The 14,139-nt window shown below is 39.4% G+C and overlaps 1 protein-coding gene across 2 annotated transcripts in view; it reads right to left on the reverse strand.

Annotated features, from left to right (window-relative positions):
* Positions 1-14,139, reverse strand: part of LRP6 (LDL receptor related protein 6) — a 116,484-nt gene that overhangs the window by 49,607 nt on the left and 52,738 nt on the right. For both annotated transcript variants that reach the window (XM_030960786.1, XM_030960785.1), the window contains exons 4-5: positions 7,607-7,803; positions 6,743-6,874 (exon numbers count right to left, since the gene is read on the reverse strand). In XM_030960786.1, the coding sequence (XP_030816646.1) occupies positions 6,743-6,874; positions 7,607-7,803 (329 nt within the window). The remainder of the gene's footprint in view (positions 1-6,742; positions 6,875-7,606; positions 7,804-14,139) is intronic.

Consider the following 14,139-nt stretch of genomic DNA (forward strand, 5'->3'; position numbering starts at 1 on the left):
ACATGCACCACACCCCATTCCAATTAAACTGGCTTATCAGTTTGGAGTCTTAGGGAGATAAGAGCAGCTCAAGCCCAAGGGAAGCCTGAGCTAAGGTGAAAAATGCATGTATAATTGCAGGGAAAGTGTGGTCGCAATGGCTCTCCTCAGAGAGCGAGAGAACAGGCTTTGCCAGGGACTGATGGAGGATGAGGGGGAGGGTGGAGAAGGCTTAGGAAAACAAATGCATGAACATGCAGTGAAAATGAGCAATTGCCAAGCCACATTGTGCCCATGTCTCCATTTGCATGTGTAAGAGGTATAAATAAGAGCTAGAAGACTGAAAGAGCTAAAACTGAAGTTGGTGATGAAAGAAGAATTTTGGTGTCTTATGCCAATTTTTTTTTTTTAAAAGACAGTAATTGATGTTAGTGCTAGCTGAAACATCACTGCATGCTAAACCTTGGAAAGATGCCAAAGCAGGCACTGCTTCATTTACAGCAAGTTTTAGGTGCTAAAAACTTCTTAAGACACTTTCATAGTGCTGCAGGAAACAGCACCTTTCAACAACTGAAGCTGAGGATATTATTACAAGTGTTTCTGATTGGTAGTCCAGAATGGACTAAGATCAGCTTTGGGATCCTCTGCCCTAAAATACCTTGTGTTCAGAAATACATCTACACACTACTGAACTGTTCTTCTAGTGAGTAACTCTTATGCATTAATTAATCAGGAGGGGGGAACCTGTAATTACATGCCTATGTATCCTTCAGAATACTGTAAAGCATGAGACACAGCCAATGAAAAAAGGCCTGTTAGAGAGGTTTTTTTTAATATAATTACAGAAGCAATTAATCTTGACACAGTAGTCTCTATGTACATTTGTATTTGCTGCTACTATGTACAACAAAAAATTCAGCATTGAGATTCAGGCAGACAGGTGCATTATGTTCATAGAAAGTCTAAGTACATCACTAATCCCTACAACTTAGGTTCAAGGAAGAAACTCCTACTACATTTTCTTAGCAACTTCACAGTCATTTATCCAAACCTGATTTTTAAACATAATAATGACAAACATATTAAAAACTCAAAAAAAATCTTTTTTGCATTATCAAGTAAACCCAAGGTTGAACAAATGCCTTAACCTCAGAGTTCAAAATATATATATTGTCTACCATATACAGAAATAGTGTAAGACATAATTTAAAAATAATTTGTGCGTTCTGGCTGAAGTTGACAGTCATTTCAAAGCACCAATGCCAGGTTTCCAGAAAGACTCAGTTCAGTATAACCATATCCTTGCTCGAACTCACCCTTAAAATTGACCAATTGACCTTCCCATTCTTCCCAAAGACAACCCATTTCAACAGCTTCAGTATCCTGCTTTCAGCCTGCAACCCTGTTGTTTAGTCCAACAACCCATGTGTTTAAGCTTTAATTCAGCACTGGGAAATGAGTGGCTTTCAGCTAACCCATGCTGGACTCTGGAACCCCGAGCTAAGAATTTCATGGTCCTTATCTGGCAGCTTTGCCAGCATTCCAATCCCTTCATCAAACACCAGCCCTGAGCCCTCCAACCAGGCAATAAAAAGTTGAAAGCTTGCTTCAGAGCTATTACCCAAACATTTGCAAACCAACACCTCAGCTGCTTAGTTAGATCAGCAGTCATTCAGCTCAGGAAAAAGAAACCAGCAGCAGAGAAGCATCACACCTCCAGGCAGGCTGAGGGAAAGATGGCTCTGAATCCCTCCAGGCTTGTCCTGACAATAGCAAGAGCTGGGAGTATTTATAGACTGGTCCCATTACCGCCTTGAGAGCAGCCAGGGAAAAGATCCCCAGGTGGTCTCAGAAGTGGGGCAAACACCAACTGTGCAAAGTTTACCTGGCTGGGCACTGATCACCACTCAGAGGATGCTCGAGGTACTCAAGGATATCAGGACATGACAAAACCAATCAATTTTGTTCACTTCTACTCCAAAGATCAGTTATGAAGCAAAAGCTAAGATGACAGCAGGATCTCCAGACCTCTTGCCTTGCCTAAGAAAAATCAAGCCTCTAATGATGAGCATGAGGGAGAGAATATCATGAGTACAGAATCGTATTTCAAAAAAAGAAAAAGACAATGCAGGCTGCATGCAAGCATACCTTTATTTTTGGATTAAAAAAAAATATCAGCACTTATTAGGGGAACTGGAACAAGTCACAAACATATAATACTCCTCAAACCTCAGCTGGCTTGGATGCTTTCAAAGGGCACGTGGAGGCTGCAGCCAGAACTCTGATCTCACACACATATGCAGACCTGAGGCAGTTTTCCCTATGTTTCTAAACCATTCAACTTGTGGACTAAGCTCAAGATTCTTTTCAGCAGTGCCTCAAGTCACAAGATATTCAAGAGAGTTAGCAATTTTTGAAAGCCAAGTCCCTTACTTGTCTAAATATGGACATATAAGCCTTACTACTCCAGACTCTTAGTTTTGAGAGCTTTAGCCTACTTTTATTAAGCACTTTGAAAGCTGGGATTACAAGCTCACGGACGGTGCATTACATTAGTACTGGAACTAATGCTTGCCTCAAAAATTCACTATTAAAATTCTAAATAATTTAAATCTGTGTGCTAGCTGAAGTCAAGAGAAGGGGGAGAAAGGGGGAATCAGAGCAAGCACAAAGATACATGCAACGGCACAGCTTTAAGTCCAATGCCCTTCTAACCTTTATAATTAATTACATCTTCTCAATGATATACAGCCCTCAGTCATTTGTAAGTTATTGAACTTTAAAACCATCAGTGGTTGCTGAGCTACACAGACACATGCTCAGGAATGCATACAAAAGTGCTAGACCTAAGACATGTAAAATGCATTCCCTGTATCTGAGAAATCACAATTATTAATACATCCCAAATAGAATTACTTCACATTTGAGCAAAACATTTAATTCCTAAATGTTTTCCCCCAGTTTTGAAGTCACTATTGTGAGAGTGTCCCTGATACAACAATACAAGCAAGAGTTTTTCATGTAAGCTCAACCTTAAAACTACAAAGGCAAAAGAACATGCATCTTCAATTAATTATATATTTCTTCTTTCCTTTAAAAGAAATTAAAGAATGAAGGTGTGAAACTAACATCCTGATCTGTGCTGTCAAATAGGGATCCTGGCTATTCCTGACGAAGCAAATTAGGCAGTGGACACCCCTAAATTGCAAAAGGACATGCAAAGTTCTGCTTCCTGCCTCCAGGCCTACCAGGGAAATAGAATGTGAGTATCCATGGGCAAAAATAAAGATTCTTCTCCTGGAAGAGAACAGAATGGCCAAAGCAAGGCTGAAATCAAAGTGTGCAACACTGCTTTTTCTTTGTGAGGCAACTCACACCTCCTTACTCAGCTGAAGTCACCACTGGTTTTCTCAGTTTAAATCACATTTCACTGTTGGCAGAAGTTAACTGCAGGACACAAAGTCCTTACAGGCAAAGACAGAAGCTGAGCACATGGACAGAGAGATCTTCAAGCACTAGTAAGAATATAACTCCAATGACAAACTCATTTATATAGGAAAATTCAGGTTTGTCTTACAACTATCAAAAGATCATTTGAATGTGGCACTGCCAAACTCAGAACAGCAGAACACACAATACTGAAAAAGAAATTGCAGCATGTTGTGCAGAACAATACATTACCAAGAATATAACACAAGGTGGTAAAAGCTCTCTGGCAGAAACCCCAAGTCCTGCCTGGGTGCTCAAAAAGGACTCTTTGCTTCACATGTTACTGATAGAGGACTATCTGGCCATGAAATAACTTACTTTGCCTCTCTTTTGTTTGAGGGACAGGGATTTACAAACTTTCACCTAGGCAATGGGGGAGTTAGAACCTCATTAGAAGCCCACATCTCAGTATTCTTCACTGTTTTGATTTGTATTATCGGGTATTAGAAAACTAGTTAGTTTTATTCTAAGGCATCACCCCTTCCTGAAACACTGTGGAGAAATCTTTCAAAATTGGAATGGTGTGTGTTATTGTATTCACAGATTTTACCAGAAATAGTAAAACTCCTCGAAGGTATGATTAAAAAAACCCTACAAAAATGGAGAAACTAGCACTGGGAGAAAGGCAAGGGAGGAAAAGATTTCCTATAAACCAAGATTATTCAAAAACGCTAGGTTGTCATGGAAACTGCTCAGGGAGGGTCAGCCAGCCTCACCTTTGGCTGCCAGCATCATCTGTCAATGCCAAAGCACTGCAAACACCACAAACACACACTCAAAATTCACCCATCAGAATCTCTCCAGCACAGCCCAGTATTCTCTGCAGCGCAGCATGAAATAAAGCTCTCTCCTCAAAGAGGCTCATTTCACCATGAAACAATTTGGTTTAGGAACCAGGCTGATTTTAGTCTACTGCTAGAAGACAAAACCATCTTAAAGAAGAGAAACTCAGCCTAATTTTTCACCTTTCTTCACTTCTCAGTCACCAGTCTCTCCCATGGTCATGTACACATTCTAATTGCAAATGGGGATTTAATCAGCACTGCAGCATTACAGATGTATACTGAAACTATCTGAAGTAAAAAACGTTCAGTTCTCAGGGTTCTGCTCAGCTTTCACAGCAGATATAGAGAACAGGCAAGTACAAGGGGGAAAAAACAGCCCAAGAAACTACAATCAATCCCCCACCTCTGCACACCTGAAAATGAGAAAACAAATTTACTTCCCAGGGGTCCTGGAGGAGCCTAAGAAAGGAAATCCCCACAGAGACAAGTCCAGATTTACATCTTGAACTCTGGTCTATGGCTGCTCTGGCTCTGTTCAAGTGCCATGCTCTCCCTCCCTCCCCCAAATCAATAATTGCAGCCTTTGCACCTACAGGATGGAGTTCCAGGGGATCTGTGCCTTGAAGAGCTCTGGAAAGTGGTAGGTCACTCACAAAAGCCCTAAGGCTGCTTAGGGATCTGCACCTCCCTTCAGGGAGAGAGGAGTGAAAAAAAAATCACTGTTCTGGGGCATGCTCAGCTCTAAATGCTGAACTTCTTGCATGAGTATGTCAGAAATTAGCCCTGCACAGGATCAAAGCTGCACAAAACCAGTGGACCTGATGAATAATTTGAGTGGGTTGTTTCATCTGGGTTATGTGCTGTCTCCTTTCTAAGACCAAGTTAAATAAACAGTCTCAATTTTCTCCTCTCTTCCCATCCTTTTTTTTTCCTGAAAAGGCAGAGGCAGAATGTGCCCAAAAGATAAAGCAGCAGAATGGTGGTTTAAAATGCAACATGATATTGACAAGCAGAAGAGAAATGTTCCTGTGTAAAGTTTTTTGCATACAAATGGACAAAATACTGTAGCAACTTGGTTAACAATATTTCTAGTACAGTGGGAGCTTATATTCTGTAAATCAAATACATGTAATGGCTGACTGGGAACAGAAAATTTGGCTTCTCATGTTCAGGGAGTGGGAGAAAAGAGCAACAGTTATAAATTCTGAGACATAAGAAATGGCTAAAAAAGTGAAATGATGATTCTGAATATCTCTGCATGAAAAATCCTTTTAATAAGGTTCTGGGGTGGATTTTTAATACCATTCTTCTACTTACCCTTGGTAATTTACTTTGATACACTGGAATTTATCTGTGCATATCAAGTATTTTTGAAAAAGCACATGGATTTGTGTCACATTCTGACTACATACAACCAACCCAGAGCAGTATTATTAAAGCTTCTCCTTACACCAAGGGAAATGGAAGAAAAACATCTTGTTTGTGTATTGGGAAATTCTTATAAACAATCCTGCCAGGCTAAATTGGGAGCTGCTTTTCACATAAAAGCAGCAATTTATTTTAACAAGGTTCACAGAGACACACAAAAATAATCAGCAGAGAGCATGAAATAGCATGAAATTAAAGAAAACTCTGAACATAGCTGACAAACCTGAAATAATTTTTTAAATATAAAACTCCAATTAAAAAAATATTTCTGTATCCATTTTATTTGGCTTATTTACACTAAGCTCTGCTGTATCATTTCTTCCTCTATTTACTTCTGTCCTAGGGAGATGATCTGCATGAAAGATGGTTATTTAAGATCCAGTGTTAATTATCTCCCAGTGTTAATTTTGAGCCTGTTAATGTACTACAGCAACCACAACACAACATCACAAGACCTACACTTATGAAATATAACAATTTAAAATCATATATATTAGCCCACAATGAGAAACTAAAAGCAGTTTTGGGTCAGAGCTTGCAGCTCTAAATCCTGATCAGGTCTTGAGTTTTAGGGCTTTCAGCACCTCTAAAAACATGTCATTTTCAGAGAGAGATGTCAGGTGTAAGTGTGTATAATAAATGGAAATCAGACGCAAAAAATAAAATTTTAAAAAGGAGTTGTTGTACAATCTAATTAGCCAAATACTTCATGATCAATGTCAGAAATATTTTAGAGACTACAGAGGATGTAGGTATCTTTTTCTCTAAGAAAAAGCAACAACAGAGCCCCCCAAAACTTGCAGGGAGTTAGTGACAGACACAGAACTGCCACTTAAATTATGTAACTGGAGGTAACCTGCCCTTCAATCACAAGAATTCTTCCTTTTTACAGTGTAGAGGGCATTCTCCAATCACTTTTATCTGTACTGCAAAAGCACACATAGTTTCAGAATTTGCCACCCCTAATGTGCATAATTCATACAGTGCAGCTGGAAGAACCCCTTTCCCTCCAAAAGCTACTTTGTGCTTAATCTAAAGGATTTTTTAAAAACAAAGCCTACCATCTTTGCAGGTCTTTCCATTCTCAAGAAGTTTCACACCAGTGGGACATGCACACTGATAAGAGGGCTTGGTAGGAGACATCAAACACAAGTGGGAGCAGCCACCATTATTAGTTCCACATGGGTTTGTAGCTGTTAAACATAAATCACACAGATTAATGCTTCTGATAAGGAATGATCTCATATCATGTGTTAAGACACAAACGGCATTTGAGTGGTAGAATCAGTGGCCGCAACACAGATTAAAGGAGGAAATGATAAACACAGAACAAGTAAAAATTACTTCCAAGTGTTGAGTACTGGGGTACTTATGGTACCAAAGTGCACGGATGTTGAATGTTTCCCTTCTTGGGAAAGTAGCACTTAGCTCTAAACAAGAACTTTGTTTCAGCTCTGCTCTTCTCATTTTTACAAACTCTCCAGCATGCTAATGCTGAATGTATGTATAAAAACAAAATGCAAATACAGTAAATTAACACAATGGTTAAGACAGTGCACAGAGCTAGTCCTGCTTAATATCATCCGCCAAATTAACACTACTTTCCACTCAGGAACTACCACTTAGAAAAATAAAAATACTGTGTTGCCTGAAGTTATGGTACAGGAAACAGAAAAATATGACAAGAGCATAAATGTGTTGGGCAGAAAAAAAGTAAGAAATGGGGGGTTTCTTGCACTTAAAAATCCCTGCAAAAAATGTAGAGAATATTTGGTTTCCCTTTGGGTCTTTTGCTATTCTCTGCACTGGAAAAATTGCATAATGATGTGGTTGAAGCCACCCAGCACCATACAGAAAGACTAATTAAAGATTTTTGCAAATCAGTTCCAGATTGCAATTAAAAAAAGGACAGCAAGACAGCTTACCATTTGGCTGCCTCTTCTGGCTGAAGGCATGGATATCCATGGGGGAGAAGATGTTGGAATGGATCTCACGCAGGTCCTCCCCGGAGTACTTGCTGCAGGCCAAGATGGAGTGTGTGTTCCAGTCCGTCCAGTACAACGTGTCCCCAAACAGTGTCAAAGCAAAGGGATGTGGAAGGGAGCCTTTAACCACTGCTTGCCTAATAGAGCACAAGAGAAAATGAATGCTCAAACACAATTCATGTGACAGTTTTGCCTGAACACAGCTTCTGTGAAAAGATGTTTGGGTATTGTTGATCAGAACTTTGTATTTATTTATTTCTGGGAAACCAATAAACTGCCCCTGCTTTGGGGAATGATATGAAGGAATACTATTTTCAGGCTGCCTACTGATGCTGAGAAGTCCAAGAGATGCTAACTGAAATCCTTACTGAGATCTGTTGGTACTTTTCATCTCTTGAACAGCCCGTGCCTGTAGGGCTCTCTGCCACCACATGAACACCAGCTGATTTTATGCAAGTCTGACTGCTACCTGCTGATACACCATGTCCACCAATTCCAGCCTCAGCAGATTTCACACTGAGACAAACTGGTCAATTAGCTATCCATCCATCTCTTCTAGCTCCTCTTTTCAACCATCAAAAAAATACTGTAAAGTAGTTTTTCACTCTAAAGAAATCCTTAAAGTTACTTCCATTATTATGATAATTATTAAGCTATTGTTTTCACTATAAGCAGTGCCATTAAACAAAGTTCTAGTGATTTTCTGCCATGGTAATGATATGATTTCTGAGCAAACTGGGTCACTGCCTCTCTCCAGGTTCACAAACAAAATTAAAGCATATACTCATATATTTTATGTATATATACAAAGACATGCTCATTAGCCATCACAAAAATGCAGCACAAACATTACTGAAGACAGTTTTTCCAGGTTCTTGTGATGTAGAAACTAATTATCTGTACCTAAGATTCTCAGAACTGGAATTAAGTAGCTCAAGTCTTATTTTTATTTTATTCAGAATCACAGAAAAGTTTAAGATGGAGAGGACTACAGAGGTCATCTGGACCAACACAAAGCTGGGCCACCACACAAGTACCACTTACAGGAGTGCTTCTTCCCACCTCCTTTCTTCTTAACTGCCTAAGTGGAAGTGTGTTCCCACCTAGGCAAGGTCCTTCTGAACAGTGGGCATCACCATCCCTTTCCTGAGCTGGAAGCACAAGGGATTGACACACAGCCCTGCTACTCCATCAGAATAAGGCCCACTATGAACACTAGCCTCCCGTTTTTCTTCTTGCAGGGAAGACAGTAATCATCCATACATTTACAGAGAAAACACCCCCACACCATAGGCATGACTTCTGGAAATAAGTCCAACTGAAGTGGTTTAACAGATGACAAAAATACTCTTATTTTCCAAATATTTGCTGTTAAAATGCAACAGAAGAGTATATTAAAGCAAGAAGCTTGAAGGTGTCTTGTGAATACAAAGAAACTATAGCCATTACTGTCCTTTCACCTTAGCTTCTGGGAAAAGATGCATTATCTTTGAAACTTGTTTTTTTTTTTCTATAGATTCCCTTGCTTATCACTCTAGTGTTTCAATTCTACACGAAATGAAATCTTCTATTTCTTGGTATTTTGCACTCAGAAGTAGGACATAGTATCTTTTCTTTCTTATCTCTGTCTGGAGTCAGGTATATATTTGCTTCTAATTAAATGCACCAACTAAGCATCTTACAAAAGACCATTGTAACATAATTTAAAGCTGAAACCTGCCAGCCAAGCAGTGAAGCCAGAGTGACACAACACTTTCTGGTACCAAGTATAAAGGCATTCTAAATCTGCAAACAGTTTAACCAACCCTACCCCCAAACCCTAAATATCTTCAGATTTTAATTTTAGTTTAGAGCAGGTTAGGAGACTAAGTCTTTATGTATGACATATTGTACATTTGACAAATGACACCTACAGCATTTTGTCATATGAAACAGAAGATCAAAATTCTCACTATAACCAAACCTGCAACAAAGACAGCATTCCCATAATAAACAAGACTCATTTTTATGAAGCATTCTGAATAACTTACTTTAAAACAAAACAAAACAAAACAAACAAACCAAAAAAAGGGGGGAGAGAGAGAGAGGATTTTTACATGTGATTTGTACCCACCAGAAGTGGGAAGAAATCTTTGAGTACAATAGCTGCTGTTAGACATACCTAACTTTCAGACAACCCTCTATTCATATGACAATGCATTTATATTCATATGACAATGCAATGCAGGGTTATTTAAACCAGCCCTTATCTGGAGAGATTCAGAACCCCTTTATTTGACTGTGCTGACAGTCACAGCCTTGAAGCAATTACTCCTCAACTTGTATTATTTTTCTCAGCAGATATAAGGTTGAAATGGAATACACGAGTGTGTATTCCTTGCATCTCATTAAGATCAGTATTACCAGTAACATGTACTCTGTAATCTTTGTTTCCAGCAAGCCAGTACAAGGTGATAGCTCACTTCCAACCAGCAAAATCAGCAGGGCTTTTTCCCCTTGGAAATCCTCCTCAGGCCACACTTGCAGCCCTGCTGAACAGCAGCCACATGATGTGTGCCAGCATGGAAGCAGTGCCTTGAGTTGAGCTCAAGGAGTCTCCACACCCTAATGAGGAGCAGGATGAAGGGGCTGGAGAGCCCAGCTATTAAAAAACAGGAAAAGGAAGAAGAGAGGGAGCAAGAAATGACCTTCTGATAGCTGCTGTGTGCAGCTGTGCTTCAGCACAACCTGCACTAGGAACTGGAGAGCTCTCTCAGCTTTTGGTGAGCAAGACGAGGGGTTCTGACTTCTGCCTAGACCAATTATTTATTAAACACACCCAGTGGATGGAGGTGATCAGTGTCACCTGTAGCATTCTGCTGCTGCACAGTGCTGATGGGAGCATGTAAGAGCTGAAATGAGGGATGCGGGACTCCAGGCAGCTCTTCAAAATGAAGTTTATTACATCCAAGGCATTACAGCAGTCCAGGGTTGTGGGTGACAGAGCCTGTGCCTCCAGCTGCCAGCTCCAGCTGCAGGCAGGCCTGGAGACCCTTTCGTTTTGGTTACTTTGTATTATATACTTTGCTGAGCATCTTAATACAGAAGAACCAATCTATACCTTAACTTTGATCTATAGCCTATCATAACTACTGTAATTACCATATTCATGTTACTATTCTCCAATCACCAAAAGTTAGTACATTACAGTTTAAGCTAGAAGTTGTTATTCAGTTTTCTTGCAGTGGATTATTCTGAAACCTTTTTTCTACTTGCAACATCTGCTAACTTGTTCACCTGTGCTATCTTTCTGCTTGGTAAAACATCTTGTTTGAGGTGGGTTTATCCTTTGCTCTAAGTCATAAAACCCCTTCTAACTAACCTACCCTTTGCTTCCTTAATTATCCATTAAGACTGGCTCAGCAATTCTTTACTTCTATATCAAAACTTCCTTCCATCTCTATTCCTTCATCAGACTCTAGATTCAAAAATCTTTCTGCTAAGCATACGTACCTATGAGATCTTTTTGTCAAACTTTCATCCTTCCCAACAGGAGAAGGTGCCTCCCACCTCCAGAGTGGTTCACAAGCAGCCACACAGGGTTGGGAAGCAGAGAGGTCTCCCCGTTCCTGGCCCTGATGGGTTCCAGGTACAGTACTGCAGGTGCAGCTGGGCTGATGGGAACTGACAGCTCCTTGCTGGCAGCTTCACTATCCAGCCGGGCTTCACTGCAACAAGTGACAGGACAGCAAAAGGCTCTCCACCCTATTATCCTTCATCAACCCCCTTGTTCCTTCAGACTGCTGCATTTGTATCATTAGTCTTGTTTAAAAGAGACGCCAGAGACAATGGGAAAGTGGGAGCTGGGCATAAGGAGCAATGTTATTCATTCAGGAGACATCTCCAGGGCCTCAGCAAGATGCAAATTGGCTCTATATTAGATAGAACTAAGCACACACTAACTTTAATAATCTTCTCTGCACCAGGCATATAATCACATAAATTTCCTTTAAAAATCTGGATGGTGATTGACATTTAAAAGGCCAGCATCTCTGTTGAGTTGGCTGGGAAGGAAATGTGTAAAGGGACGGCAGAGAAGGAAGGTGAGGAGAGAAACAGAGAGAGAAAAGCAGCAGTTTCCACAGAAATCAAATTCAGTCTGTGTTGAATATTCTGATTTCCCAAATACAACTATTTATCATCACAGTAATCAGAGATGCCATTACAATAAATATTTGCTATGGTAGAGTTTTCTACTGTCTAGAGAAAATATAGATTTGATTTAAATATATTCACCTTTCTTCTTATTCTGTTAAAGAGCCATGTGAAACACTTTGTAAGATAAAGGAAACAAACAATAAACAAGTTAAAGCATGAATTGCAAAAGGAGCTACAGAACTCTGAAATAGAATAGATACATGAAATTTCATAGACAGTCTATCCAGTTTTATATAAACAATGACAAAAAAGCTTTTGCTTCAGGATAATATGAATTTCAGACAAAGATGAAACTCACTTGAAATAAAAATTAACACCAAAATGACCAAAAAACATTACATTCATATCTTTTATTTTAACCAGGATTTCCTCAGTCTGCTTTTATTTATTTTTCAACTAATACTGGCATTCAAAGCAATGTTATAGCTATGAAATTTAATAATTCAGATCACCAAAAGAAAGCCAACAATAATCAAGATAATTTAAAATTAAAATATAATAAGAACTACTATTTTCTTCCCTAGAATATTAACAGATGTTTTGTATCCAAGCATAACAGCATTTCTCCATAAAAGTAAGCAAGTAAACAATATCCATGGATCAACTGCCTTTTATTCTTGCTGCATTACAGTCTTCTAGTCTCAAGACCTGATCAGAAAACCTGGGCTACTTGAGATGTTCTGGCCTGTATGTCTCTGAACCATTAACACTCCAGCTTCACAGCAGCAAAACTCCTTCCAGGTGACCCCTGAGGCTGCCTGTGCTCAGTCTCCAGGACAGGGTGCAAGCATTTTTGACATTTATGTTTCACTCCATTTCTCAGTGTCCCTATGGGCTATCCCATACCTATTACCATCTCCCAGGCTATCAGAAAGGGGGACAAAATCTGCTTTTAGTGCTCATCATATTAAAGAAAGCATATAAGAGGTCTGCATGAAGCAAATTAAAATATTTTAAACAAAACCTTATTTACCAACTACAGAATGCTTAATGCTTTGAATATTAACAAATTTGCAGGAATTACACATCTTCACCTTGTGACAGCTGGAAATATTAGCAAGTGGCCAAAGCACTCAGACCATGAATCAGATGAAGCAGGATCAAAGATTAAGATGCACCCATAAAATACCACATGAGAGATGCCACAGGGAGGGCAGGGAGCTCTGGTTCCCTCAGTCACAGGATCTCCTCTCCTGCCAACCTAACAAAAACATTTGCAACACAAACTCAGAAAAGTAATGCACTTTTATAATGAAAGCTTGTCCAAATATGCTTATCAGAAGACAAGTCTCCTTTTAATTAGCTGAGAAAGTAAGAAAGAAACATGTTTTTTGGGATAGAATGCTCTCTTTTCAGACTGAAGTGTTTTTGCCTTTTGCCACTTCTTTAAGCCACAATTGCCATGTGTTTCCAGAAAGAATATATAACAAACAGGTCTAGCCATGACATTTCAAATCCCACCTGCAATGAAAGTCTGAAAAAGTCAATCAGAAATCAAATTATGGTTGAGAAATGAAGTAATTCTGTCGGTAATTTTTCAGGCAAACATGTTTTGAAGCTCCAATTTCCAGCATTTTTGTTTTCAGAAGTACCTTGGGGAAGAACCAAGAAATTCAATGTCTAGCTCTATGTCCAAATAATCTAATTAATTCTGTTTATGCAGGATTCTCTAGCAGTTTTAATTAGGCCATTATTTGGCTTCTGCACTGGCCTGTGTTGGTGAGGTATTGAAACAGGCTTCTCACCACTGACTGGTTCTTCATTGCTTGAAGGTGTTAAGCAATTTCATCACAAAGATATATACAGAAAGATATGAAGAGAACATGAGATTTTATACCTTGTACATAATGTCATGTACTGTACACATTATAGGCAAATAAGGAAAAAATCCTCTTCTAAATGCAAGGATACAGTATTTTCAGTGTTTCAACACATCTGCAACTAATCATCTGGCAGACAGACATGAGCTGATGCTTTAAAAGAGGAACTAGAAAAAAATCAATGCTCAAGTGCAAACTTAAGACATTCACCTCTTCCAAGAGCTTCCCAGCTTTCTGACAGTTGCTGAAAGTATGTTTTCTTACAGTGGCCTCAAAAACCATCTCATTAGCACAAACACTTCCTGGGGGACCTTGTAAGTGCATTTCCCTTCAGCCAGTAACGTGTTAACTTATTAATTAGAACTGCTGCTGCAGGGTAAAGGAAGGGGAAATTAATTCAAGAACTGCTTTAGCAGACCAACCTATCTTGGGGACTCTACTCACAGGAGAGCTGTC

Source organism: Camarhynchus parvulus, chromosome 1A, assembly GCF_901933205.1.
Source record: "Camarhynchus parvulus chromosome 1A, STF_HiC, whole genome shotgun sequence".
NCBI lineage: Eukaryota > Metazoa > Chordata > Aves > Passeriformes > Thraupidae > Camarhynchus > Camarhynchus parvulus.